At 45.2% G+C, this 26,039-nt stretch overlaps 1 protein-coding gene across 5 annotated transcripts in view; it reads left to right on the top strand.

Annotated features, from left to right (window-relative positions):
* LARP4B (La ribonucleoprotein 4B) overlaps nt 1–8,601 on the top strand; it is a 95,520-nt gene extending 86,919 nt beyond the window's left edge. For all 5 annotated transcript variants that reach the window (XM_066233234.1, XM_066233233.1, XM_066233235.1 and 2 more), the window contains 3 exons: nt 3,355–3,479; nt 3,562–3,658; nt 5,124–8,601. In XM_066233234.1, coding sequence (XP_066089331.1) covers nt 3,355–3,479; nt 3,562–3,658; nt 5,124–5,396 — 495 coding nt within the window. In that variant the 3' untranslated portion in view covers nt 5,397–8,601. The remainder of the gene's footprint in view (nt 1–3,354; nt 3,480–3,561; nt 3,659–5,123) is intronic.
* Nucleotides 8,602–26,039: the final 17,438 nt, after the last annotated feature.

A 26,039-nucleotide genomic window follows, 5' to 3' on the forward strand; every position in this document is an offset into this window, starting at 1 on the left:
AGTGGGCGGTAGGGACCAGGTCTACCAGCACTGCAGAAGTGGGCGGTTTTTATAAAAAGTTTGACAACCCCTGTATGGGGTCTGCTGTAGTCGGCCAGGCACAGAGAGAATGGTGCTGCTGCCAGGAGTAATCCCGTATGTGTTTTTCCAATGAAAATCCACTCTTTATCACTCCTCGATGTCAGGAATCAGAACCCCCTGGCTTCTGGATTGGGGAAGGCTGCATCCAGACTGTCTACTCTCAGGGTCACGATGAAGCCCCTTAGTCACCAAGCCAGGGCTTACATGGCACTTATAGGCAGTTTTTAGTCCTTTTCATGCTGGTATGTGGTTACTGCTTCTGTTTTAGCTTTTGAGATTAAAATACTTTCATGTATTAAACTTGGCACATCTTATGCATTATTCTAAACTTTTATACTATTTTTTTATACTATTTTTTTTAATTTTTTTTATTTATTTATTTTTATTTATTCATTTTTTTTTAGAGAGGAGAGGGAGAGAGAGAGAGAGAGAGAGAGAGAGGAGAGACAGAGAGAGAGAAGGGGGGAGGAGCTGGCAGCATCAACTCCCATATGTGCCTTGACCAGGCAAGCCCAGGGTTTCGAACCGGCGACCTCAGCATTTCCAGGTCGACGCTTTATCCACTGCGCCACCACAGGTCAGGCCTATTCTAAACTTTTAAACAGCAATTTCTGAGGTCTGAGTGCCTCATAGAACAAAGTACATTTTAAAGATAAATTCTAGTTTTCAGACTGACTTTACCACCTCCCCCCCTCCAGGAGTGTGCAGAGCAAGCTGGCCCCCACCCATTTCAAAAATATCAACTACTATTTCTTACATTTTTCAAAATATATATTTTATTTATTGATTTTACAGAGAAAGAAGAGAGGATAGGGGGAGTGAGAAATGTCAACACATAGTTGCTTCACTTTAGTTGTTCATTGATTGCTTGTTGTATGTGCCTTGACTGGGCAAGCCCAGTGTTTCCGAGATCAGACAAGATCGGGCGCATTCAGGGTGGTATGGCCATAGACAAGCCCAGTGTAAAATTTCTTTGAAAGAAAGAATTGCTGCCTTTAAATTTTATTTTATTTTTTTACAGAGAGAGAGAGTCAGAGAGAGGGATAGATAGGGACAGACAGACAAGAACGGAGAGAGATGAGAAGCATCAATCATCAGTTTTTCGTTGTGGCACTTTAGTTGTTCATTGATTGCTTTCTCATCATATGTGCCTTGACGTGGGGCTACAGCAGACCAAGTAACCCCTTGCTCAAGCCAGCGACCTTGGGTCCAAGCTGGTGAGCTTTTTTTTTAACTCAAACCAGATGAGCCTGCGCTCAAGCTGGTGACCTGGAGTCTTGAACCTGGGTCCTCCGCATCCCAGTCCGACGCTGTATCCACTGGTCAGGCAGAATTGCTGCTTTTAAAAAGTCAGAGTCTGATTCCATGGCCAGGTGAGAGTCTGCCTCCCTGCTTCTTGGGAGAGCACTTGCAATAGCTTTTTCTGTCTCCGTGACACTTGAGTTTCAGAGCTGGCAGGAGGAGACCTCGCAGCTGTGCCAGGGCTCTGGAGAAGGCCTCAGAGATATGAGGTGCTGGTCACATCCTGTCTCCTCACATTCCAGTGTGTCAGGATCGAACAGATCCTAAGTGACTGTGCTTTTACAAAAGGGAAGCATTTTGCCTTACCATATTTTCACCAGCCTTGAGCAAGAGTCATAAGAGATGATGGTTCTTGGGGAGGATGCATGTCTCTGGTCACCCCTGCTGGGGGCAGGGGTATATAGATGGTGCTGTTTCATTTATCTCCCTCAGTACTTCTTCATTCAGTTTAATTCTGAACCTTTGTCTTCTTTGAAAAGTAAAATTTTAAGAGAATGTTATCTTTCTGTATTTAATCTCACCTCCAATTACACAGTGTGTCCATAAAGTCATGGTGCACTTTTGACCGGTCACAGGAAAGCAACAAAAGACGATAGAAATGTGAAATCTGCACCAAAAAAAGGACAACTCTCCCAGTTTCATACCTATTCAGTGCAGTTCCATGTGGGCTCACACAGATTTTTTAGGGCTCCTTAGGTAGCTATTCCATATAGCCTCTACAGACTCATCACTGACTGATGGCTACCAGCACGGGGTTTCTCCACCAAACTGCCAGTTTTCTTCAACTGCTCATTTCACTGAGTAATGTTATTTCTATGTGGTGGCACTTCGTTATAAACACGTCGATATTCATGTTGCACTTTAGTCACAGATTCGAATTTAGCGAGCCACAGAACACACTGAACTTTCCTCTGTACCGTCCACATCTCAACTGGCATGGCCATGGGCTGCTCCGCTGTATACACGGTGTTACGTCATCATCTGCACATGCGCACATGCTGCCACATCACCCTACAGAAACTGGGAGGGTTTTCCTTTAATTTGGTGCAGATTTCACATTTCTATCGTCCTTTGTTGCTTTCCTGTGACTGGTCAAAAGTGCACCATGACTTTATAGACACACTATATTTATTTGTTGTCCTGCCTTTCATGTTACTTGCACATCATGAAGAAGACTGTGTCTATGAGCTGTCATTCTGCATGGGGTGGGGGTGTCAGCAGCTGGAGTAAGAACATCTGGTGCCAGGTCTTTGCCTCCTGATTGTGGATGAGTAACTTAAAAGTTCTAAATTCAATTTCTTCCCCTTTTAAATTGGGGGAGTTGATACATCACTCTGGGGTTGTTTATGAATTCAGGTGAGACATCTGTCAGCACCTACCATTGACCTCAAGACACTGCAGATTACATTGGTATGGGGGTGTTGGTGCTTTTGTTTTTAGTTGGTTTCATTGAATTGTGCTAGAAATTCCACATTTAACAGATGTCCGTATTTGTTATGTACCAGGCTGTGCTAAGCATGGGGGTGTCGCAGATGAATAGTGTTTTTGATATTTGTTCATTTGGGAAACAAGTTTGCAGATAGTATGGTAGAAGCACAGAAGAGGGCCCAAGACTATGAATGAGTTGCTGGGAGGACAGACTTGAGCTCTTTTTCCCTACTCAATACAACAGCACCCACTCGGTGCCCCAGGAGGAGGTCAGGCAACCATTTGAGTTGGTTAACCCCTGTTGGTGTGTTGTAGAGCAGTGATTTTCAACCACTGGTCCACAGACCAATGCAGGTTCGCCAGAAATTTCCTGCCAGTCCACGAAACGGTTAACCACCCTGATGTTGTATGAAGATTATAGAGTCTGACTGGCATGAAGTTTCTGGTGGACCGGAAGTTGAAAACCACTGTTGTGAATTCTTATGAGAGATGTGACCCATGCTTCTCTGCCCAACTGTAAACTCTGACTCCAATGGTTTTCAGAGCCTCAGTGCAGATGCAGGCACAAGCACTCTTCCCACAGTGACCCCCAGAGAGCCACCAGGGCCGGCCCCCTGCACCCTGTCCATGGCCCACGAACGCGCTTCTTCCCCAGCTCACCTACTTGAGTAAGTACCATCCTGCTGCCTCCTCCTTCCCCATTGGTATTACTGTCTTGGGGGACTCATGTATTGAGTGGTCTTTTCACAGGGACCCCAAGATGGAGAAGCCAAGGGAAGCCTCAAGTGCAGAAAGACTGACTTCCACAACCGCCAGTAAATCCGTGCAGGTGAACGGCACCACCACGGTAGGTGCCAGGGGCACAGAGCGGGAAGAAGGCAGCTCTTCCTCCTCAGAAGGGCTTGTTGTCAGCAGTCTGGTTTGATGGGCTTTCACTGCTGTGTGCAGTGTGCTTTCTATGAGGACACCTTGGATACGTGCTCAGGATTTCAGCTCACTGCTTATTTCTTGTTACCACTGCCATGGGCTCTACTTCACTGTCAGCTGAGTAAGGTTGTCCTTTTGAGTAGTCACAAGACTCCAGCTCCTGCAGGATACATGCTCATCTTAGCCCAGCTGTTTATCACAGGCACTGAGAAAAAAGGGGGGGGGGCACCATGCCCTGCCCACCCCTTGTTCTCTTCCCTCAAGGCGAATCCTGCCTATTCTGATTGGTGTTGTCCTCAATTTGATCTTGGGTGAGCTTTTGTTTAGATTGAGAAGTTAAACCATTACTGTTTACTAGGTTGACTCTTTAAAGAAGAAAATTGTTAGGTTAAAATTTTTTTTCTTTTTTTTTTCCTTTTTTTTTTTTTTTGGTACTTTTCTGAAGCTGGAAACGGGGATGCAGTTAGACAGACTCCGGCATGCGCCCAACCGGGATCCACCTGGCACGCCCACCAGGGGGCGATGCTCTGCCCATTTGGGGTGTTGCTCTGTTGCAACCAGAGCCATTCTAGCTCCTGAGGCAGAGGCCATAGAGCCATCCCCAGCGCCTGGGCCATCTTTGCTCCAATGGAGCCTTGGCTGTGGGAGGGGAAGAGACAGACAGAGAGGAAGGAGAGGGGGAGGAGTGGAGAAGCAGATGGGCGCTTCTCCTGTGTGCCCTGGCCGGGAATTGAACCCAGGACTCCTGCACGCCAGGCCAACGCTCTACCACTGAGCCAACTGGCCAGGGCAATTTATAAAGGTCAAGTGATTTTAACTGTTCTCTTATCACTTAGCCTTAGTGCTTCCATTTACCTAAAAACCTTGCTAACGTTTTTTCAAATTTTTTAACTGTCTTCCTTTATTGAACCAACCCATAGCACCAGCCCAGCCCTCTGTAGTTAGAGTGTAAAAATTTTTGAAGATGATTTTGGAGTCAGTTGTAAGCTGGGCTGCACTGTGCAACACGGCAGTATGTCTAGAGGCCACGAGGGCAAAGGAAGCTGGTGCTGCTCCTGTCTTCTTGGGCACTTGGGATGTTTAGGCACCTCTTGGGCCTCATGGGGTTCGGGAATGCTCCAAGCTGGAAGTTCAGTCAGAACTTTGCATATCCAGTGCCTTTCCTAGTTTCACCCATTTTTACAAGGTATTTCTAGTTTTTAGGAGAAAAAGTTGTGCTGCAGGGGGAACTACATTGTTGAAATTATGGAGTCTTTAAAGTAAAAATACTTTTGAATTTGGAAATTTGATGATAGCTGTAAACATTTTTTACCTAAGAGAACAATATTTGCTCCCCTGGAGATGTCGTGTTGTGCATGTAACCCCAGAGCTGTGTTTTTCCCCAGGAACTACGAAAACCCAGCTATGCCGAGATCTGCCAGAGGACGAGTAGAGAGCCTTCGTCCTCCCCGTTGCCGCCCCCAAAAGAACAAAAGCCAAACACTGTTGGTTGTGGGAAGGAAGAAAAGAAGTTTGTGGAGAGAGAGCCCCCTGCCCTCAAATCCAACCCAGGACCACCCAGGGACCAGAGGAGGCCACCGGGCCGTCGGCCCTCACCACCGGCTGCAGGGAAGCGTCCACACAGAGAACAGAGCACCCCTCCCAGGTCCCCTCAGTGAGCGCCGAGGTCAGGGAGGGCTGTGAGGAGCTGAGGTCGCCACAACTAAGCACTGTCCCACTCGGTACCGAGAATGAGCTGCTGGTTAGGAGCTCGCAGTGTTGATGAGGCCTGTGAGATGCCTGCAAGTTACTTTTCTTCTATGAGTCGGATTTTCCCCCTCTTGGAAAAAATCTATTTTTCAGGATTTAATTAATATAAACCTTATTTTAGGTTGGTGCTTAACTGGAGGTGATGCATAAGTCTGATTTTTTTCAGGATAGAAAATGCATTTATCCTAACAAATTGATATTTTTTATTAAGCCTCCATGTGGCTATGAATGCAAGCTATAAATAGTGAGTTTTTCTAAATTAAGTGGAAATGTGCTACTTCATTTTTTAAAATAACTGGTTAGCAAGTGCATATCTCTAAGGATGTCAGACCGACAGGCAGAGCTGTGGAAAGTGGGTTGAGGGCACAAGGTGATGGTGTAGGTACAGCCTGGAGGAGCGATGGGTCAGATGGTACCACACGCTGGCCTGGGCCGTGTACTCATTCAGAATCCTTACAAGTGATCCTGGCTTTTTGTAAAAAGTACAGTCCGTTTTTGATCTGCTTGGGAAAAGGAACCTGCAGAAAGCCCCAAGAGCCTACAACTTTGAGTTTTGATGCACTGCAAGCGAGTAACCAGCTCCTCACTCCAGTCTCAGTGGCTGTTATGTAAGATAAATTCAAAGCACATTGTGAATAGAACTTAAATGAAAACATAAACTTTGTTGCCCACTGATGTTACCAAGACATTGTACCCTGGTGTTTTGCTCCCATGAGCTGGCGGGCCGATAGGCTCCGAGTCTCCCTCACGTTAGCTGGCTTCCGTGGGCGCCTTCCTGTACCTCTGCTTTGGCACATGGACTGAATGTTACTTAATCGTGGGAGAATGTGTTTGTGGTGCCCTGTGGTGGTTGAGAATAAGAATTCCCACTCTTTTTACCTCCAAGATGAGGGTCTCACTGATTCCCTTCTGGAAGTGCTGCACTCTGAACCCGCATGCACTAAAACTAGCAGTTTATAATAAAGTTAAATATAAATTATTTTCTTTTAAAATGCCTAAATTTTTTTCTTTAATTATTCTAAGCAGCAGACATTGAAATAAGTATTTCCTGCTAAATGTAACCATACGACTTTATTCCACAAAATGTTATTTAACAAGACTGAGGGTTTTTTTTTTAAAAAAAAAAAGTTATTTCCATCCAATATTTAAAGACTTGAATTTTATTTAAACTTGAAAATGACTTTGCCTTAACTTTTGTATAAGACAGCATAGAGTTCCTGGAGACTGGCCCCTGGGTGGCGTGAGTGTACTGCAGTTACTCAGTGATGGGGGTCTACTGGCGCTGGTTTTCCTGAGTAAATGTGCCGGAGCACGAGACTAGCCGTCGCGTTTGTAATATACCTTGAAGATCTTACACAGTTGATCTTTTTTCAGATTGTTGAAAAATCCTGTAAATGCAAATAGTCGATACTGTATTAAATATGTGCACTTGGGAGTGTGTGCTTTGCTTGTACAGTTGTAAATAATCAGAACATATTAAAAAGGTACCCTAAAGAGAAAAATCTGATAAAAATTATTGATATATTATAAATGTTGCTATTGAGCTGGATGTAGATAAACTAAATGTTGTGGTTTGCGTATTATTTTAATTTGTTGAGGTTTTCTTTTTCCCTCTTTAACTGGTGTGTTGAGCTGATCCTGCCTCTGCTACTGCAAGGGGAGAGTGGACAGTCTCGTGAAAGCCTCTGGATGTGTCCATGCTCTTCCTAAAAGTGTGTAAATATCTGCTGATCATAGCTGGTGTGAGGGTTTTTGAAGTGTAATGTAGAAAGCAGAAACTGGCAGTATCTTCAAGGAAAGTGAAAAATAATCTACTACTGAAAATCACACAGTGCCCAGCATGATTTACCTGCCGGAGGAAGGCACCCCTCAGAGCAGCCAGCATCATTTATACACCTGCAGGTGCACCCCAGTGCTAATATTTTGCAGATGCCTGTAAAAGGAACATGGGGAGTATTTCTTTGCAGTTGTCAGATAGCTGATGAAAAAATCAGAAATAAGTGACTTCTTACTCCCAAACGAATGAGTCCCATATAGAGAGTTGGAAAGGCAAGTTCCAAGCCTAGGATTTCCTTGTTTTGTGGCCTTTGCTAGAGGAGGGAGCCACAGTCACCCCCAAATCACGTAACGAATATGCCTTTCTCTGAGGCGGGGCCTGCTGGATCCTGCTAGAGCTGGTGAGAGTGCAGCGCTCGGCAGCTGCGTGCAGGATGGAAGTGGTCCCTGTGACCGAGGCAGGCCAGTCGCTGGGCGTGGCAAGGTGTGCGCTGCGGAGGCTGCTCCCACAGCCAGTCTGTGGCATCCAGAGTTGAGACATTGCTCTGATGGGTTTTTATAGCATCCTTTTTAATTAAGCAAAGGTGATAGCCAGATAGCTTTATAATGTCCAAAAAACAACCTTTCTGCTACTACTCTTGAGGATGTCCACTCCGAAAAGAATGGGACTTGGCACAACAGGAAGCTGTGATGCAGTTGGCAGCTGTCACACACAGCTAGTAGTATAGGGCTTTTGTACATTTTTAAAAATATAACTTTTTCCCCTGCAGTATTTTGAGGTGTAGAATCAGAAATAGAGCAATCACAAATGACATTTTAACTTGTACAATTGTGTGATGATCCTTTGGAAATAAAAGAATCTGGCCCCATTTATCCAGACGTGAATTTCCAGTATTGTAGTTGCTTCTTAAAGAGTTAGTGTCATGATGTTTCTAATCAGGCCCTCCTGTAGTCTTACCACCAGCTGTCACTAGCTGTAGTCAGGAGCACTGCAGGTAACGTTTCTCATGAGGTCAGCAGGTGAGGAGGGTGTGAGCTGTCGGTAGAGGTTACATAGAAAGCAGCAGACAATCGAAGACAGGAGAGCCAACAGCTGCCAGTTCACAAAACAGGTGTAATGTGAAAGCTTTCTTGAGGGTTTTTGTTTTTGTTCTCTTCTTTTAATTAAGACTGGAATCAAGCTTACGTGTAACTATTGGTAATTTAAGTTTCCTTTTGTGTCATTCAGTGTAAAACTGTCTAATTTGAAAAAAAATGTAGGTTATGAAAAATAAAGATTTAGGCACTGTTCAATTTTTCTTCTGATTTTTTAAAATTAAAATATTCTTTAAGAACGTACCTTTTTAAAATAATTTTTTGTGTATTCCCATTGGTATCCATGAGAATGAAATACGAGTTTCTCCTACTTATATTTGGATTATAATGGCTTCTTAGCAAACGTGTGAAGCAAACATGCTTCTTATCTGCGGTATGAGGGTTCTCCCTGGTCAACTTAATTTAAGGTATTCAGAGCAAGCATTAAAATTAAGTATTCATGGGGAACTGTTCATTAGACCCAATATTTACCACAAAAGTAAATATCCTTGTGTCAGGATCTTTTGTTTCTTGTGTTCAAGGGCCATGTCTCATGAAATGTTACCAATAATGTCACTCAGAGTTGATGTTGGGGTCATGTGTTTTTCAGATACGTGAGCCTCAAGCAAAGTAATTAATTGATCTATCCTTGAACAATCGTGATGCCACCACTAGTGAAAAGCTGAAGATGGATGAAGCTGCATAGTACATTTATTAATTTAGTGGATCAGATAGATGGTTCTATTAGATGTTAATTGACCAGTTTTCTTTTATGAGTTGCCTGTTCATGTCCTTTTTCATTTTTCTACTAAGTTATCTTTTTCTTGATGACTTGGTATTCTTGGTATTCTTTATCTGTTCTGGCTAGTCTTCATCTGTTATATGTGTTACAGATATTTTCTCAATCTCTACCAGTTGTCTTTATTTAAAGTATTATTTTAGTTTTTAATTATGTAAAATTTATCAGTCTTCTTTAGGTTTGAGTGTCTTAGTTTTATGAAGTCTCCCTACTCCAGAGTTATATATAAGGTCTACCGGAAAGTTCTGTCCGTTTTTGGAATAAAACAAAATACAAATTTTTCTTACCGTCAATAAACTTTATTAAATAATATATTTCCATACCAATCCTATCTTCCGAATATGGTGTGAAATGGTTTGCTGAGCTGAATTAAGCCTTTCTGCGATCTCCAATGTTGTCAGAAAAGGATCTTGCTCCAACATGGTCTTAACATCGTCATCGATCAAAGATGGTCGCCCAGAACGTGGCTTATCAGAAAGGTCGAAATCACCTGTTTTGAATTTTTCAAACCATCTTCTGCATGTCCTACCAGAAACTATATCTTCACCAAACACTTTCAATAAATTTCTACATGCTTCTGTAGCATTTCCTTGTTGAAATTCGTATCAAATACAGTGGCGTAAATGAACTTTATCAGTAGCCATGGGTACACTATCGCTTCACACATAAGACTAACATGAATCGACTTTGTTTTAGTTAATTTGCTACGTCAGTATGTGTACATTAAGTGATAAAAATAGATGCACACATGCGCCAAAATAAACGTGCTTACGTGTGGAAACTTGTGATAGAAACGGACAGAACTTTACGGTAGACCTTATATATATGTGTCTAGTCCATCTGGAGTTCGTTGATCTGTATGTGTGTGTATGGTCTGAGGTAAGAACCCAACTTTGCTTTTCTATCATGTGAAAAGTTTCTTTTTCCTGTATCACCAGTTCCTTATTTCTGCACTGATGTGTAATGCCACTCTTGTTACAGAGTTCCCACATTATGCACGCATCTTTATTGGGCTCTCATTCTATACTGTCTACACTTCTGTTTTCTTGCTGACTTCATAGAATCATCCTGTGTTCCTAAGAATTTCCTTTGTAGAATTCATCACAATGATAACTAAATGTATACTCTGTGAAGGTGGGAATTAAGCCCAACTGGATCACAATTGTATTCCCTATTCTTTGTACACTGTGACGTAGTAGATGCTCAATAAATATTTGTCAAATTAATGAAATATTTATTGAGTATATATTCTCCACATGCAGCATTGGACTAAGAAATTTGGGAAGAAATAGGGTGATGTATTGCTATTTCCACATAAGCACCCCAAAACTTAGTGGCTTAGAATGAATCAGACATGGGGATTTGGCTGGTGGAGGCTTGGCTGGGCTGCACTTGCTTACAGATGTGTGCATCAGCAGGGCCATTGGGGGGGTGGGTAACAACTCATCACCTTGTGTGTTTCATCTTTGGGCCAGCAGGCAGACATGTCCTCTTGTCTGTGTCTATACCTTACAGGGCTGTCTCCTGCAAGTCCATAGGTCTACACTTAATTGAAATGTGTTTGAATCCACAGCACCTGCAATCTAGGACCATCTAGGAATCAGCAACAGTAAATTATGTCACTGAAGAGGAAGTTTAGGATGTCCCCAGGAACCTCTGCCCTTTCTGTCACTGTCCTGCTACCTCAGGGAGCAGGGTGCTGCAGGGTCTGTGTTAATATCCAGGGGAGGAAAGGGAGTTTGGAGTTTCTGGTGGCATTTAGGAATTGTGTTAAACCAGCAGATTTCACATCTCACTGGCCAGACCAGTGACCACTTTCAGACCATTTAGGTCGGAGTAGGGCCAGGAAGAGCAGGGCCCCAGACAGATTGGGACTCTGTTAGGAAAGGGGAGGCGACCAGCAGCTTGGCCACTGTGGATGCTGGGGATTGAGCCCAGGCAGCCCCTTGTGCTCCAGGCTTTATATCTGACTGCCCACATGACGTGGCCACTGAATTTAGTCAGTATCTCAGGCTTACCACACTCAAGGTAGATCCTTTGTTTCCTACATAAAACGCCATCTCAGCTGGTATCACTACCCACCCAGTTATTTGACTCCAACAGCTGAACCATCCCTAATTCCCCATTTTTTCCTCCCCTTTTTTATCAGTGCTCCTGCCACCTCTACCTTCATAAGACGCCCTGAGTCTCCCATCGCCATACTTAGCCATGGTCACCTTTTCCAAGCCTCTTTGTCTTCTGACACACCCAGCCCCCTTCACACCAGCTGGAGGAATCATGCCGTTTCCTGGCTTAAATTCTGCAATTTTTCCCACAATGCAGAATGAATTCCAAACACAGCTGCCCAATTTCATTACTACCGCTGGCTGTGCCTTTCTCCATGCACTCTGCCTCCGGCTGCCCGTCTTCACACCCAGCTGCTCCCTTGGTGTTTCTTCAGCTTGGAACCTGTGTCCCTCGTTTTGCTTGATGACTCTTCCTGTCACAAGTTCTAGTTCACATGTTGGCCCTTCGCGGAGCCTGTCCCTGAGCCCATCCTGAGTCACCTCTATCTTATTCCCATCTTCATAGGTATTTGCTTTTGGCCCAAATTTCCTGTCTCCCCAGTGTCTGGAGAGGCCACTGTAGGCGTCTCATGAATCCATTCATGTGTTGAGTCAGGAGTCTGGTGACAAGACCTGCATTGTCCAAACCACTGGCACCTGCAGGCATAAGGCTATCAGAGTTTCATCTGGCCCAGAACTTTTCCTTTGATTGTCAGCACACTGTCATTGTGTGGACATCTAAAAGGCAACATGGCGCCCTGGCCGGTTGGCTCAGTGGTAGAGCGTCGGCCTGGCGTGCAGAAGTCCCGGGTTCGATTCCCGGCCAGGGCACACAGGAGAAGCGCCCATCTGCTTCTCCACCCCTCCCCCTCTCCTTCCTCTCTGTCTCTCTTCCCCTCCCTCAGCGAGGCTCCATTGGAGCAAAAATGGCCTGGGCACTGGGGATGGCTCCTTGGCCTCTGCTCCAGGCGCTAGAGTGGCTCTGGTCGCAACAGAGCGACACCCCAGAGGGGCAGAGCATCGCCCCCTGGTGGGCAGAGTGTTGCTCCCTAGTGGGCGTGCCGGGTGGATCCCGGTCGGGTGCATGCGGGAGTCTGTCTGACTGTCTATCCCCGTTTCCAGCTTCAGAAAAATACAAAAATACAAAAAAAATAAAATTAAAAAATAATAAAAGGCAACATGGCTGCATTTCTGACTCTTCCTTAACAATCTGCTCCCTTCAGGTGGTGACAGCCCCATCAGTCCATTCCTTGGGCCCCAAACCTGGGACTCACCCTGGACTGCTTTCTCTCCCATTCCACATCAGGAGGTCTCTTTACCCAAAGCTATTATCAGTGTCCTCCAGGACACGGACCTGCCTCCTCGGGATCAACGCAGTAACCACAGCTTTTATGCTTGCCCCTCCTGTCCTTTCTCACATAGCACCATAGTGAGCCTGGGAGACCTGACCAGTCCTCAGACTCAGTGGGCCCTGTGCCCCTTGAACTGGCCTCTGGTTATCTGTGGGGTAACAGAGGCTCACTTGTGTTCAGCCTCCTTGATCACCCTGATTAACTTCTATCTACCATTCTTACTGATCTGCTTTCCTCCAAGTCCCTGTCACCCTCTAATACAGGCATTCGCCAGGTTGTGAACAAGATAGGTTTAAAAATGTTTTAAGTATTTATATGCATAGAAGGGTAAAAATAAATACCATGTTAAGACAAACATCTAAGTTGCATGTAATAAGTAAATGTGTTCTAACTTACATATTGGGTTGGGGAATAAGTTTGTAGCGTTTTTACCGAAGACTTTTATTTAAACAAAAAACTAATTATATCAATAAGTTAATCAATTATATATTCGCCGTTGCTGTTTACAACCTCTTCCCACCTCACGACCAATTTGTTGATGCCGTTCCGCCAAAAATCGCCTGGTCTGGTGTCAAAGAAGTTGTTGAGCCAGTTTTTAAGGACCTCTGTTATCGAGGGTAATGCCCTTCATATGGTTTGACAGGGAGCGGAAAAGATGGGAATCGGTCGGTGCAAGGTCCGGAGAATACCGCGGATGCTGAAGGACCTCCCATTCGAGCTCTTGAAGTGTGGCTTTGACGACTTGTGCAACATGGGGCCTGGCGTTGTCGTGAAGGAGTATGGTTTGACCATGTCGATCAGGTCTTTTCAGTCGAATAGCCTCATTCACGCAGTGTAGCTGGGCAATGTAGAGCTCCTTGTTGACTGTGGCATTCTTTTCGAGCATTTCCCAGTTCTTCATCGAATTCAGAAGGCCTTCCGCTGCGGCACGTGTCATCGACATCAAAGTCGCCATTTTTGAACTTTGCAAACCATTTCCGTGCTGTAGACTCGCCTATGACACCTTCTCCATACACGTCGCAAATGTCCCGGGCTGCTTCGGCAGCTTTTTGACCTTGATGAAAAGCAAAGAACAGCAGGTGTCGAAAATGTTGATTTTTGCCTCCTGGGTATTCCATTTCTAAGCCTCAAAACTAATAAAAAATTAACTCAAAAATACAATTAACATAGTTTTGTAGAGCAGAAAGAGTTTTAGCGAATGAATACTTACCCTTTGCCAAACAGCAAACAAATCGTTGTAAAATAAAAGAAAATATAAAAACGCTACGAACTTATTCCCCAACCCAATACAAATTCAACTTAAGAACAAACCTACAGCCTGACCAGGCGGTGGCACAGCGGATAGAGCATTGGACTGGGATGCGGAAGACCCAGGTTCAAGACCCCGAGGACGCCAGCTTGAGCGAGGGCTCATCTGGTTTGAGCAAAAGCTCACCAGCTTGAGCCCAAGGTCGCTGGCTTAAGCAAGGGGTTACTCGATCTGCTGAAGGCCCGTGGTCAAGGCACATATGAGAAAGCAATCAGTGAACAATTAAGGTGTTGCAATGCGCAACGAAAAACTAATGATTGATGCTTCTCATCTCTCTGTTCCTGTCTGTCTGTCCCTGTCTATCCCTCTCTCTGACTCACTCTCTGTGGAAAAAAAAAAAAAAAAAGAACAAACCTATAGGACCTATCTCGTTCGTAACTGGGGACTGCCTGTAGAATGTTTCTGTGTCTTGTTACTCTTTGCTGGCTTCCCCTCGAATGCACACTTCATTAGGGCACAGAGTGGATTTGGGCTCCAGGGGGGGCATATATTTTGTTTAGTGCTGTTTCTCCAGGGCCTGGAAATGTTTTAAAAGTCCTTAAAAATATTTTTTGAATAAATGTCTAATGAAGCAATTTATGTTTTAAGAAGGCCATTTTTGCTGCCCTGTGGGAAGTGGAATGGATGGAGAAGTCGGGAGTAGAGATGTGTGGCCAGACGTCCAGGGTCACTCGGAGCCTCTGGTGACAGATGTCTGGGGAGGGAATTCGTCAAAGGTGAATTCAGTTTGTCAATGTAAGAAATGTCCAAACCTGTAGAGAATTTTTATGAGTTTGAGCCAAAATGACCATAATTGTCAGGAAGCAAAATGTAAATAGAGAAAATGCTGCAGAGACGGGCAGTTTTGTAGTTCCCTTTTCGCACTTGGAATCAAGAGAAGACGTAAGGAAGGTGCGTGAAATTCACTCCCTGGTGGTAGATTAAGAAGGTGGGAGGAAGCAAAGCAAGGAAATCTCTACTATTGGATAAAAAGCAAAACAAAGAGACGTTCTTTTAGACTGCTGGGTACAGGATAGCTAATAACATTTACAGCACTTAGAGATGGTATACGGTCAGCAAGATAAAAATGAGGGGTTCTGTGCTCTTGTACCCTGGTGCTGAGAGGGATCAGAAAAGAAAATTACTCTGACATTTCAAAGGGATGTTATCTTAGATGTAGAAGACAATGGATGGCTTGATTTGGGGTGGCAGACAATACAACATACAGATGATGTAGAATTGTGCACCTGAAACCTGTAGAATATTATTAACCAATATCACCCCAATCAAATTCAATTAACAGTGGACAGAGCTCCAGTAATGCCAGTTGTTGAGGCAGGTCCACACTGAGTTCGGCAGATGGTAGGGGAACTATGGAGCCAGAAGCTGTCTGGCCGTTCCCGTTTACTGGATTCTCATGATGGCAGGTAGCAAACAGGTAGGGGAAACCACTTCTCGAGACAGCAGGCCAGCAGCCACAAAGCTGTGGCTTGCAGTGGTGGGCAAGTGATCTATCTGCCAACCCCCCTGGAGGGAAAGTACCTATTGCCTTGTATAGGCTACAGGCACATGCTTTTCTGCCAGGGGCTAAGCGAGCAAGCCTAACCCAGCTGTTTTCTCTACAGCTCCCTAAGGCCAAAATTGACCTTTTGTTAAGGTAAGCCACAGGTCTGTGACATGAGGACCCGCTCCTACCATCCTATGTGGTTACTTTTGGTCACTGAGCTCACCCGGTCTGCCAGGTGTATTGCACAGCCCCTTTTTCATTCACAAGTTCCTGCTTTTAGCACCTTGGTGAGCAGATGGTGAAGCATTACTGAATGAGGAAGACAGGATGAAATGAGTTGGGGAGAAGGGAGATCAAGAGTTCTGTTTTTGGTATTTTACTTTTGTGAGGCCCCTGAAATCATGGAGTGGAATATGGTGACCAACTGACAAGTAGTACCTTAGCGGGGAGCTCTGAGCAAGGAGTGCGGATGGAGGGCAGATCCGGAGAAGGGCCCACCAGCCAGGCCTGGAGGGAAGCAGGAGGGGCAGCATGGCTCCTGAGGCCCTGAGCGGCTCAGGAAGCACACGGCCCTCAGATTTGGCAGCCCTGAGTGTCAGGGTGCCCTTGACAAGACCAGTTCTCAGTATGTCCAATATTTCCTTCAAGAAAAGTCGGCGAGGTTGGAAAGGAGTGGATTCACAGGTCCCCAGCCACAGCTCAGTCTTCTGAAGTCTGGCACCAGCCCCTGGTGTGTCGAGTCCTGATGTTTCAGCCTGAGAGGTGGGGGTTCCCTTCCTTGCCACCTCACTGCCCAGGAGAACTGTTCTGATCTCTTTCCTTTTAAATTCAGACCTGACAGCCAGTGTCCTTGGGGAAGATTGAATAGCTACTGAGGATAGTCCAGCTGGACACATCACTCAATGGGGTGGTGGCTTTTTTTCCTCTCACAGTTCCTGCAGCTTTCCAAGTCCTGGGCAACATCTGCTGCTGCGGTGACTCAAGTAGCCACAGGGCAGGACATGGTCTGTGCTGCAGCTCACATTGTCAGTTACACAAGCAGCAACTACAAAGCTGGGTGCCCCTGCAGCCGGGCTTCTGGGGGTGGGCGCGGTCTGTAGGCACTCCCCTGGCAGGATCCGGTGTCATCAGGGATTTCTTGAGGGCCGCTCTGCTTTCCTCAAAACTCATTCCTTTGCAGGCAGACGGTTCTACAAGCTTCTTGTATTTGATTTGCCTCAGTATCGCCACTGTAAATAATAATGCCCCAGCACTCTTAGTCTCTCTTCCCGCTCCAGCGAAAATCCCAATATATATATAAAATCTCAGTTGGCTAATATAGAGAGGTCAGTGGGCTTATTTGGAAATAACCTGAGGTCCCATGGCCTCCTGCCTCTCTGAGGGCTTGGGGCAAACACCGCATGGTTGACTAGATCATGAAGCTACTAAAGCTCAATTGTGCGTCATCAGCCTCCTGGCTCTCACTCCTCCCTCCTTTTTCTCAGCTGCTTATCTAGACTGATTACAGCCACAACTTTCCCCTTTCAGCTCAGATATGTCCACGTGCTCAAATCCTATGTACTTTCTAACTATCTGTTAATTTGAGTAGTTTTTTCTTAAACCATCTTAAATGGCCATTTTTGGAAGTAAAAAATGGTCAAATATCAGTAATTTTATATGGGTCAGTAATGCCGGTGGCCAAGGCCAGGCAGGTCCACATTGGATTCAGGCAGACAGCAGAGAAACTGCAGAGTCAGAAAACGTTGGGCCATTCCCATTTAATAGATTCTCACGACAGACAAGCACACAGGCAGGGAAAACCGCTTTTCACAGCAGCAGGTGAGCAAACAGCAAAATAGCCCCTCACAGTGGCGGGCAGGTAATCCGCCATCCGCCAACCACCCTCAGCACCCATAGCCTTACCTAAACTATACACACGTGGTGCTGCCACGTGCTCACACACTCATCAAGCAAAGTGCTTGCAGCCGGTAAACCAGCGAGCAAGCCTAACATGGCCATTTCCCCAACATTCCACCCCTTTAGGGTTGCTCGCTTCACAGTCTATGCAACCGGTATCCTCTGCTATGGTCCCTGGTGGAGGAGTGAGGTACATCACAGAAACAAACAGACTACAGCAACAGCACAAGTTATACAATAATTATAATCATTACAAAGGTGCTGCAATGCTGGTGGCCAAGACCAGGCAGGTTCATATTGGATTCGGGCAGATGGTAGAAAAACTGCAGAGCCAGAAAGGGCTGAGCCATTTCGTTTAATAAAGTCTCACAACGGTCAACAAGCACACAGGCAGGGGAAACTGCCTGTCAAACAGCAAAACTGTCCCTCACGGTGGTGGGCAGGCAATCCACCACCTGCAATCCACGTGGAGCGCAAGCTTACCTGCCCACAGCCTTACCCAGACTACACACACGTGGCACTGCCACGTGCTCACACACTCATCAAGCACAGTGCTTGCAGCTGGTAACCCAGTGAGCAAGCCTAACACAGTTGCCCCACAGGCACCTAATATCAGGGAGACCTGCTCTTGAGGCCCAGCTTCTGTGCGCTTGGGCCCATGGCTGGGTCCTGGCAGGTCTTGAATTCATTATCCTGGAGTCCCCTGGCCACTGGGGGTGTCATTATTGAGTCTCCTGACCCTTTTCAGAGGTCTTCTGAATTTCTGTCAGCAATGCTTTGTAGCTCTCGTGCAGTTTCTGCACCTCTTTTGTTAAATTTGTCCCTAAATATTTCACATTTTGGTGCTATTTTCAATGGCCTTTTTCAATTTCTTATTGTTTATTGCTAACATATAGGAATACAGTCAGTTGGCTTTTGTATCCTGAACTCATTTTCCTTCAGCATCGTGGCTGGTTCGAACTGCAGCCCCACCACTCACCGTGGCCCATTGCTGATTCACAGCCAGGACAAGTCCAACCTCACTGAGTCTGTGAACTTGCCTTTAAACTGAACATAAGCCAGGTAGCCCGGCCCATTTTACAGCATCAAGTAAGCCCACGGAAAATGGCAAAACTCCACTCTTAACTTGGCAAAGCAGCCTGGAGTTTAGGCCTTTGATGCAGCTCCTTCAACAATAAACATGAAAAAATCCACAAAGGGGTTTTAAAGTTTTAAAAGTTAATGTTTAAATATTGCAAACATACCTCTGTTTTTCATACTTATCATGCCAGTGGGTGGGGCCATGAACTGAAGCTGCGGCCACAGCCACCTTCTCAGGAGCCTCCGCTGCCCTGCGGCCCCTCCCGAGGCCCACGAGTGTTCCCACTGTCTCAGTAATGTTGAGTGTGTAGCACTGGCTGTCCCTGCCTGAGGTTTTCTTTTTTTTTTTTTTTTTTTGCATTTTTCTGAAGCTGGAAACAGGGAGAGACAGTCAGACAGACTCCCGCATGCGCCCGACCGGGATCCACCCGGCACACCCACCAGGGGCGACGCTCTGCCCATCCTGGGCGTCGCCATGTTGCGACCCTCCTGGGTGTCGCCATGTTGCGACCAGAGCCACTCTAGCGCCTGGGGCAGAGGCCACAGAGCCATCCCCAGCGCCCGGGCCATCTTTGCTCCAATGGAGCCTTGGCTGCGGGAGGGGAAGAGAGAGACAGAGAGGAAAGCGCGGCGGAGGGGTGGAGAAGCAAATGGGCGCTTCTCCTATGTGCCCTGGTTGGGAATCGAACCCGGGTCCTCCGCACGCTAGGCTGACGCTCTACCGCTGAGCCAACCGGCCAGGGCCCCTGCCTGAGGTTTTCACCCTGTGCTCTTCAACTTCAGCCTCATGAGAAACACTTGGAGCTTTTGTGGGAGCGCAGGTTCCTAGGCCTCGCCTGGTTCTGACGCTGAGAACTGGGCTCTGGTGAGGACAGGTGTTCGGGTTTGTCATGTTGCACGGTGTTGTTGATGGCAGGTGTGAGTCACCCAAGTCTGTCCAAGACCTGTGTGTGCCTGCACACACCCGGGCACACATACACACACACACGCATGGGTGCACAGGATTCTGACCCTCACCCCACCCTCAAGCAGCATTGCCTAACTCAGAGCAGCTCCGTGTTGGCAGAAGCACTGGGATAACCAGGACACTGGGCCACCCAGGAACCCAATGTACTGAGCCCCGGCAGCTGGGGAGGCCCCTGCAGAGGCCCTGGCCTGGGCTGCGTCCCCGTGTCTGCACCTCCGCTGACAGCCCCGTGTGCTCAGCGTCCCCTTCCCTCCACAAAGGCTCGCACAGCGCGTCCCGGCCTGGGCTGCGTCCCCGTGTCTGCACCTCCGCTGACAGAGCTCCATGTGCTCAGCGTTCCCTTCCCTCCACAAAGGCTCGCACAGCGCGTCCTGGCCGGGGCTGCGTCCCTGTGTCTGCACCTCCGCTGACAGCCCCGTGTGCTCAGCGTCCCCTTCCCTCCACAAAGGCTCGCACAGCGCGTCCCGGCCTGGGCTGCGTCCCCGTGTCTGCACCTCCGCTGACAGAGCTCCATGTGCTCAGCGTTCCCTTCCCTCCACAAAGGCTCGCACAGCGCGTCCTGGCCGGGGCTGCGTCCCTGTGTCTGCACCTCCGCTGACAGCCCCGTGTGCTCAGCGTCCCCTTCCCTCCACAAAGGCTGCACAGCGCGTCCCGGCCTGGGCTGCGTCCCCGTGTCTGCACCTCCGCTGACAGAGCTCCTTGTGCTCAGCGTCCCCTTCCCTCCACAAAGGCTCGCACAGCGCGTCCTGGCCTTCTTACAGCTGGTCCCTGGGCCAGCTCCCAGGGTCTTCAAGCTCCCTGACTGGCTGGATAGAACTGCCAACGAGAAAAACAGCTCCTCAGAGACTGGTGGACCAAGGGCTAATGGCCTCCCTGACAGGAATAGTCCTAAACCTGGCCAGAAGTGCGTCTTGTGAGACCTGGAGTCCTAGTTCCCAGGTTCCACCAGCGCTGTGTCCCCTGACGGAGGATGCAGATGCCATTGCCAGCAGGTAAGGGGACATCGTTGGGCAAACAGTACATCTGTGGCCTTGGTGACTTGCACCCTTGCCCTCCCACAGCAGTTATAGAGCACTCCCTGGCGATGGCCTGGGCTCAGGGACAAGAGGCGCAGGGTGGTGTGATCCCGGGAGCCCTGGGGATGAGGAAGCTGGCGGAGGTCCAGTCCAGGACCCGCGGAAGTGGGTGTAGGGATTGGTGAGGAGAGAATTAAAGAGGAAAGTAAAGGTTGCTGGCACCATATTTGAGGTAGCCATGTAACTGTCCATGTCAGGGTGTCCCTCCGAGACTATGGTTTCCAAAGAGGTGGAACTAAAGTGTTCTTTTCTTCTAAGTGAGATATAATTGATATTAACATTGATATTTGTATGTATTGTGAAATAGTCAACACAGTGAATCTAGCTAACTTCCATCACCTCACATAGTTAGCACATTTCTTGTGTGTGATGATTAACATTTACTCTCTTAGCAACTTTCAAATACAGCAGACAGTTTGTTGTTTTGTTATAACACTGATGAGGGATAAATATCGAATCCCTGTGGGGCCACTGTCTGTGTGGAGTCTGCATGGTCTCCCCATGTCTGCGTGGGTTTTCCCCGGGGACCCTGATTTCCTTCCACATCCAAGAGATGTGCACATGGAGTTGTGGGACAGCTGTGTTAGGCTTGCTCGCTGGTTTACTGGCTCTAAGCCCTTTGCCTGATTGGTGCGTGAACACGTGGCAGCGCCATGTGTGTGTATAGCCTATATAAGGCTACGGGTGCTTGTGCTCAGGAGGACTGCAGATAGCGGATTGCCTGCCGGCCCCTGTGAAGGGCCATTTTGCTGTTTGTTTGCCTGAGAGGTGGTTTCCCCTGCCTGTGTGCTCATTTGCCGTTATGAGACTTCTTTAAATGGAATGTCCCAATGCTTTCCAGCTCTGCAGTTTCTCTACCGTCTTCCCAAATCCAATGTGAACCTGCCTGGCCTGGGCCACCAGCATTACAGGGGTTAATGTTGTGTCTACATTGTCCCCACCTGAGTGTGGGTATGGGAGTCTGTGGCCCTGTGATGGAGGGTGTAATGCCAGGCAGGTCGAGGCCAGGCAGGGTCTCACTGAATTCAGTAAGTTCTAGCACCTTCCTGCTCCACCCCCCATGAATGTGAATCATCCTTGTGTCCAGTGTATCCGTGCTGTATACATTCCCTGCCCCTTAGTCACGTAAGTAGCCATCTCAGTCATGAAATCTGTCACAGTGGTAGTGTTCAAGTCACCCTGATTTCACTTAGTAATGATCCTCAAGCACAAGAAAGGTGGTCTTAGCAATTCACATATGCATGTAGAGGAAAAAATATTTATGGAGTTCATTACTAGTGCAGTTTCAGGCGCCCACGGGGGTCTTGGAATGTGTATAAGGGGGCATTACTGGATCGTACTGTTAACTATAGTCACCATGTTGTACATTAATTGCATCTCCAGGACTTATTTTGATCGCCTTCATTCATTTTGCCCACCTCACTCCCTGCTTCTGACAATCACCAATCTGTTCTCTGTGCCTATGAGTTTAGTTGTTTTGTTTTTTAATTTATTTTAATTTGTTGTGTTTACATAAATTCAAGTGTCCCACCAAGTATATCTCCACCCCCATGTGCCCCTCAATATCCCCCTTATCCCCCTCCCCGCTTCCCTCCAGGATTTGCTTTTCTGCTCTCTGTAATGCTGTGTTTATATATATATATATATAAACACAGCATTACAGAGAGCATTCCCTTCTCTGATCCCATCCTCTCATCCCCTTTCCCTCTGTCCCTTTTCCTTCTGGTCCCTTTGATCCCACCTCTGCCTCTATTCCGTTACTCGGTTCACATTGTTCATTGGATTCCTCAAAAGAGTGAGGTCATATGATATTTTTCTTTCTCTGCCTGGCTTATTTCACATAGCATAATAGTTTCCAGGTTATGCAGGTCCATCCATGTTGTTGCAGAAGATATGATTTCCTTCTTATTCATGGCTGCATAGTATTCCATTGTGTATATGTGCCACAACTTTTTAATCCACTCATCCACTGACGGACACCTGGGCTGTTTCCAGATCTTGGCTATTGTAAACAATGTAGCCATAAACATGGGGGTGCATTTCTTCTTTTGAATCAGTGATTCAGTATTCTTAGGATATATTCCTAAAAGTGGGATGGCTGGGTCAAAAGGCAGTTCCATTTTTAATTTTTTGAGGAATCTCCATACTGTTTTCCACAGTGGCTGCACCAGTCTGCATTCCCACCAGCAGTGCAGGAGGGTTCCCTTTTCTCCACATCCTCGTCAGCACTTATTCTGTGTAGTTTTGTTGATGAGCGCCATTCTGACTGGTGTGAGATGATATCTCATTGTGGTTTTAATTTGCATTTCTCTAATGATTAGTGATGTTGAGCATTTTTTCATATGCCTATTGCCCATCTGTATGTCCTCTTTGGAGAAGTGTCTATTCATTTGTTCTAATCCATTTTTGATTGGATTGCTTACCTTCCTGGTGTTGAGTTTTACAAGTTCTTTATAAATTTTGGTTATTAATCCCTTATCAGATGTATTGTTGAATATGTTCTCCCATTGTGTGATTTGTCTTTATATGTTGTTCATATTGTCTTTAGCTGTGCAAAAGCTTTTAAGTTTGATATAGTCCCATTTGTTAATCTTGTCCTTTATTTCACTTGCCCATGGAGATAAATCAACAAATATGATATATTTCTGTGAGAGATGTTGGAGAGCTTACTGCCTATGTTTTCTTCTAAGATGTTTATAGCTTCACGACTTACATTTAAGTCTTTTATCCATTTTGAGTTTATTTTTGTGAATGGTATAAGTTGCTGGTCTAGTTTCATTTTTTTTCAGGTAGCTGTCCAATTTTTCCAACACCATTTGTTAAAGAGATTGTCTTTACTCCATTGTATGCTCTTACCTCCTTTGTCAAATATCAATTGTCCATAAAGGTATGGATTTATTTCTAGGTTCTCTGTTATATTCCATTGATCTATATGCCTGTTCTTATGCCAGTGCCAAGCTGTTTTGAGTACAATTGCCTTGTAGTATAACTTGATATCCGGAAGTGTGATACCACCCACTTCATTCTTCTTTTTCAAGATTGCTGAGACTATTTGTGTTCTTTTTTGGTTCCACATAAATTTTTGGAATATGTGTTCTATATCTTTGAAGTATGTCATTGGAATTTTAATAGAAATTCCATTGAATTTATAATTTGCTTTGGGTAATATAAACATTTTAATGATGTTTATTCTTCCTATCCATGAACACAATATGTGCTTCCACTTGTCTGTATCTTCCTTGATTTTTTTTTATCAATGTTATATAATTTTTCGAGTACAAGTCTTTAACCCCCTTGGTTAAATTTACTCCTAGGTACTTCATTCTTTTTTTGTTGCAATAGTGAAGGGGATTGTTTCCTTATTTTCTCTTTCAGACAGTTCATTGTCCGTGAATAAAAATGCCTCTGATTTCTGAATTAATTTTATATCCTGTCACCTTGCTGAATTCATTTATCAGGTCCAGTAGGTTTTTTTTTACTGAGACTTTAGGGTTTTTTATATACAGTATTATATCATCAGCAAATAATGATAGTTTTACTTCTTCTTTTCCAATTTGGATGCTTTATTTATTTATTTATTTATTTATTTATTTATTACAGAGACAGAGAGTAAGTCAGAGAGAGGGATAGACAGGGACAGACAGACAGGAACGGAGAGAGATGAGAAGCATCAATCATCAGTTTTTCATTGCGCGTTGCAACACCTTAGCTGTTCATTGATTGCTCCCTCATATGTGCCTTGACCGTGGGCCTTCAGCAGACCGAGGAACCCCTTGCTGGAGCCAGCGACCTTGGGTTCAAGCTGGTGGGCTTTTCCTCAAACCAGATGAGCCCGCGCTCAAGCTGGCGACCTCAGGGTCTCGAACCCGGTTCCTCTGCATCCCAGTCCGACGCTCCATCCACTGCGCCACCGCCTGGTCAGGCACTTTTTATTTCTTTTTCTTGTCTGATTGTTGTAGCTACAACTTCCAGAACCATGTTGAATAAAAGTGGTGAAAGGGGGCACCCCTGCCTGATCTTAAGGTGATTTCTTTTAATTTTTGCCCATTGAGTATGATGTTGGCTGTGGGTTTGTCACAGATGGCCTTTATCATGGTGAGGTTTGTTCCCTGTATTCCCACTTTGCTGAGAGTTTTGATCATAAATGGGTGCTGGATTTTATCAAATGCTTTTTCTGCATCTATTGAAATTATCATGTGATTTTTCTCCTTCCTTTTGGTTATATGATGAATCACATTGATTTTAGAATATTGTACCAACCTTGCCTCCTCAGAATAATTCCCACTTGATCATGATGTATGATTTTTTCATGTATTGCTGGATCCGGTTTGCTAATATTTTGTTGAGAATTTTAGCATCTAAATTCATCAGGGATATTGGCCTATAGTTTCCTTTCTTTGTAGTATCTTTGCCTGGTTTTGGAATAAGGATTATGCTCGCCTCATAAAAGGAGCTTGGAAGTCTTCCCTCATCTTGAATTTTTTGAAATAGCTTGAGAAAGATAGGAGTTAGTTTTTCCTTGAATATTTGGTAGAATTTGCCTGTGAAGCCATCTGGCCCAGGGCTTTTGTTTGTTGGGAGTGTTTTGATTACTGTTTCAATCACATTTGTTGTAATCGGTCTGTTTAGGTTTTCTGATTCTTCCAGATTGATTTTTAAAAGATTATCTGTTTCAAGGAATTTTTCCATTTCATCTAGGTTGTCTAATTTTTTGGCATACAGTTCTTCATAGTATCAATATTTTCTTACAATATTTTGTATTTCTGCTGTGTCAGTTGTTACTTCACTCTCATTTCTAATTTATTTATTTGAGTCCTCTCGGTATTTTTTTTTTTTTTTTTGGTGAGTCTGGTTAAAGGTTCATCAGTTTTGTTTACATTTTCAAAGAACCAGCTCTTGGTTTCATTGATCTTCTGTATTGTTTTTCTAGCCTCTGTGTCATTTATTTCCACTCTGATCTTTATTATTTTCTTCCTTCTACCTCCTCTTGGCTTTACTTGCTGTTCTCTTTTTAGTTCTTTTAGATGCAGGATTAAGTTATTTATTTGAGCTTTTTCTTGCTTCTTAAGGTGTGCCTGTAATGCTATCAACTTCTCTCAGGATTGCTTTTGCTGTGTCCCATAAATTTTGAATTGTTGTATGTTCATTTTCATTTGTTTCAAGAAAATTTTTTATTTCTTCCTTGATCTCATTGTTAAACCATTTCTTATTTAATAACATGCTATTTAGTTTCCAAGTGTTTGAATGTTTTTTTAATTTTTCTTTTGTAGTTGATTTCTAGTTTCATGCCATTGTGGTTAAAGAAGATACTTGATATGATTTCAATCTTCTTAAATTTATTGAGACTCATTTTGTGTCCTAACATGTGGTCTGTCCTAGAGAATGTACCATGAGCACTTGAAAAGAATGTATATTCTGCTGTTTTATGGTGAAAGATTCTGAAGACATCTGTTAAATCCAGTTGATCTAGTGCAGGGTTCCCCAAACTTTTTATACAGGGGGCCAATTCACTGTCCCTCAGACCGTTGGAGGGCTGGACTATAAAAAAAAAATGAACAAATCCCTATGCACAGTGCACATATCTTATTTTAAAGTAAAAAAAAAAACAGGAAGCAATACAATATTTAAAATAAAGAACAAGTAAATTTAAATCAACAAACTGACCAGTATTTCAATGGGAACTATGGACCTG

The sequence above is a fragment of the Saccopteryx bilineata genome, chromosome 5 (genome assembly GCF_036850765.1).
Source record: "Saccopteryx bilineata isolate mSacBil1 chromosome 5, mSacBil1_pri_phased_curated, whole genome shotgun sequence".
Taxonomy (NCBI): Eukaryota; Metazoa; Chordata; class Mammalia; order Chiroptera; family Emballonuridae; genus Saccopteryx; species Saccopteryx bilineata.